Source organism: Crocuta crocuta, unplaced genomic scaffold (assembly GCF_008692635.1).
Source record: "Crocuta crocuta isolate KB4526 unplaced genomic scaffold, BGI_CrCroc_1.0 scaffold443, whole genome shotgun sequence".
Classification (NCBI taxonomy): Eukaryota; Metazoa; Chordata; class Mammalia; order Carnivora; family Hyaenidae; genus Crocuta; species Crocuta crocuta.
The window spans coordinates 473888-477516 of record NW_027529446.1 but is presented as its reverse complement, the minus strand read 5'-3'; the positions used below and the strand labels follow the sequence as shown (position 1 = coordinate 477516).

Here is a 3629-nt window from a genome sequence, read left to right as displayed (position 1 = left end):
GATAATGAATTGTGTGAAACGCATCACTAAAGCCGTTCTCTTTTAGCTCTTTTAACATGGCTTAACATTTAAAACCACACGTCTGATCCGTCTTGTATTTCTATTGGCTGGCGCATTCTGGCCCCGTGGGTCAGATCCAGATCCCCCATTTAGGTATTTATGTTTTTGGTCTGGCCCTTGAGATAACGTTTTCTAACATTTCTTAAACATCATTTTTTTTAAAATTTATTTATCTATCTATTTATTTATTTAAATATTTTATTTATGGGTCACCTGGGTGGCTCAGTCGGTTGAGCGTCCGACTTCGGCTCAGGTCAGATCTCACAGGTCGTGGGTTCAAGCCCCACACCGGGCTCTGTGCTGACAGCTCAGAGCCTGGAGCCTGTTTCTGATTCTGTGTCTCCCTCTCTCTCTGCCCCTCCCCCGCTCATGCTCTGTCTCTCTCTGTCTCAAAAATAAATAAACTATATAAAAATAAATAAATAAATGTTTTATTTATTTCTGAGAGAGAGAGAGACAGCGTGAGCAGGGGAGGGTCAGAGAGAGAGGGAGACACAGAATCCGAAGCAGCTCCAGGCTCTGAGCTGTCAGCACAGAGCCCGACGTGGGGCTCGAACCCACAAACCGTGAGATGATGACCTGAGCCAAAGACGGATGCTTAACTGACTGAGCCACCCGGGCGACTTTAAGCATCATTTTTTAAATGTTTATTTAGTTCTGAGAGAGAGAGAGAGAGACAGTGTGAGCAGGGGAGGGTCAGAGAGAGAGGGAGTCATAGAATCCGAAGCAGCTCCAGGCTCTGAGCTGTCAGCACAGGTCCTGATGAGGGACTTGAACTCATGAGCCGTGAGATCATGACCTGAGCTGAAGTCGGTCGCTTAACAGACTGAGCCCCCCAGGCGCCCTCCCGCCCCAACATCTTTACCGGGTTGAAAGGAATACTGTTCCGCAACACGTGGAGATCATATAGTATTAAGCTGTGAGTGTCTGGACAAAGTTCTGTTGGTGCCCAGCTGTGCCCACTCACTTACACCTGCCTCTGTGTTAGGCGGTGAGCTGAGCGCAAGGCTGAGAATATTGGCTTTTGGGCTTTTACAGAACATAGTTTGCTGATCTGGGTGCTAGACACCCAACCTCCCCGAACCCAAGAAATCCAGACTTAGACATCCCCAAATTCAAACTCCTGGGTCTGGAAGCTCAGAATATCATACTTTTTGAAGCTCAGCTGGAGGACCTCAGATTTATGGAACTACATAATTCCGTGTAATTCTTTGGCCTCAGCGCCCCTGCCTGGAGCCTGGTTCAAATCCAGACTCCTCCTTGGCTGCGTGATTTTATGCAGCAATTACACTTCGCCATTCCATGCGTCAGTCTCCCCATCTGGAACGCTCCTTACTGCCCTCAGGTTTCTGTCCACGTGAAACAGGTTAATGTGTGCGCTGCACCCTGAGCAGTAAGGGTTGTTGAGTGAACGCGCGTCTCTATCTTAGGAATGGTGGCATCTGCCGGGAACCTGGCAAGGAGGTCTGGGGCCCCTGCAGCCACACTCTGCCCTTGACTCCCTGGCACTCAGTACCCGGGACTGAGCCCTGGGGAGGACGCAGGGCCCACGGAGCAGGGGTCTCCAGGTCCTCTGTGGTGGGACCTCAATGACGCTTGTGGGAAAGAGGGCCAGAGCTCGAGGACCTGGGGCTTCAGGGGCTCCCTCAGGCCCGGGCTGGGGGCTGGGCCCTGGGGTCTCGGGGGCCGGGCACAGAGGCTGCAGGTGCGGCAGGGGCCCCGGGCTCTTCCCCCCCAGCCTGGGCGACCCCGTCCCCTCAGCGTCTGAGCTCTCTGGGTGGGACCGCAGGGGGGTCGGGGCAGGACCCCAAGTTGGGTCCCTGTGTGGGGGCTTCGGGCACCTGCTCTCTGGAAACCATTATCTCAGCCCTGTCGCTTGTGCTGGTCCCGCCAGGTGGACGCGGACGGAACGTACTTTCACAAAACAGTGACTGTAACAACAGCATCTCGAAGGAGGGAACAGGAGAAGCTGTTAACTCAGGTCAGGAGCCTCCCTTGCTCAAACCCCGCGGTGGCGCCTGCTGCACCCTCAGCCAAGATGTCCCCCAGGACTGCACCCACCACCAGGCACGCCTTCTCCCTGTGCGCCAGTCCTGCCTCAGGGCCTGGCCCTCGCCGTGCCCTTGCTGGTGCCCTGGTCACCTCGTTCACTGCCCTCCGTCCACTCGAGGGTCAGCTCCTCGGGAGCCTCCTCCCTGCGCCCCCATTTAAGTGCCAACCCGCCCAGCCCAGCCTGCGGCCCCAGGCCGCCGGCCCGCCCCCGGCGCCTGGGAGGGCCAGCCCGCCGTCTAACCTCCCGGCTGTCCCCAGAAGCGCGGGTGTGGTGTTTGGTCCTTTCACCTCCTTGGGTTTAGACCTCGAACTCTCCCGGGCCGTTTTGGGGGTGTGTTGTGTTTTTTGTTTTCACGACAGTGGCTTTCCAGGGACGCCGGCGGCTGTCCAGCAGCGGGCCATACGGTGTGGACGCTCGGTAACGTTTCACTTGCTTTGGTGGGCCCTGAGTTTCTAGAACACGGCAGTAAGCTCTAGACTGTGCGGCAGCCGCAGGGGACCATTTCAATGTAAGTTACAGCAATAAAGACAATTTGCTGCGTTTCACTTGCTCAGGAGCCCAGCGGGCTTGCACCTCTGCGGGGCATCTCCAGGTCAAAGCGACACCTGCCCCCCTCTCCGTTGGGAAAGAACTTTTTCCCTCTCTCTGCAAGTGACAGATGATTTGGGGGTGATCCAATAATTCCGAGGGTGGGCATTTATTGAGCCGGTACCCCAAGCCCTCCGCGCCACAGGAAGCAAAGGATTCCAGCCTCCTGGCCACGGCGGAGCTCAGCGCCATCTGTCCGCCCGTCTCCCGGGCACCGCCGGGGCACCCCTGGGCGCGCTCTGCCCGAGCGGCCCGGTTCCCAGAAGGGCCGCAGCCGTCCGGGGCGGGAAGCACCGGCGAGCCGAGCGCAGCTCACCCTAAGCCGGGGTGCCCCGACCGCGCCGCGGGGTCCCGGGCGAGTCCGCGGGGTCGCTCCCCTCCGCACCAAAATATGGAACGCTTCACGAATTTGCGTGTCATCCTTGCGCAGGGGCCATGCTAATCTTCTCTGTATCGTTCCAATTTTAGTATATGTGCTGCCGAAGCGAGCACGACACGCCGGTGCCGGGCAGAGCTATTTAAAGGACAAAAACTCAAACATTTTACACTTAGGTGGACTTGAGAGACCTGCATCGAACAGGATTTTCCTAGAGTCATGCAAATTAACATCTTCTATCATCATGCCTGCTTTGAGTGCCTATAATCACGCTAAACCTCTCAGATTTTGACGAATTTAAACGCCCAAATTCTGCTTTGCAGCCGCGGAGGCTTGTGGGGGATAATATGCAAAACACCTGGGCCTAGCGCAACCCCGCCCCTGGGGCTCCGGGCCCGGCGGCCAGGAGGGAGGGCGGGGCGGCAGTGGACAGGCCGCCGGCATCCCAGCGTTCCCCGCGAGCGCAGGGAAGCCGCTCTTGCCGGCGCGGCTTCTCGCTGGCGTCAGCAGGCCGCGGAGGCGGAAGATGGCGGCGGCGGCAGCGGCCGGGCC

At 57.5% G+C, this 3629-nt stretch overlaps 1 protein-coding gene and 1 non-coding gene across 2 annotated transcripts in view; one reads left to right on the top strand and one right to left on the bottom strand.

Annotated features, from left to right (window-relative positions):
• The first annotated feature begins 2098 nt into the window (after positions 1–2098).
• The window catches only part of TMEM259 (transmembrane protein 259), a 9318-nt gene continuing 7787 nt past the window's right edge, over positions 2099–3629 (top strand). The window contains 2 exon segments of the mRNA XM_077760594.1: positions 2099–2378; positions 2473–2530. Of these exon segments, the coding sequence (XP_077616720.1) occupies positions 2099–2378; positions 2473–2530 (338 nt within the window).
• Positions 3087–3193, bottom strand: LOC144228782 (U6 spliceosomal RNA). The gene has a single exon (XR_013334265.1). It is a non-coding gene; the product is annotated as a U6 spliceosomal RNA (small nuclear RNA).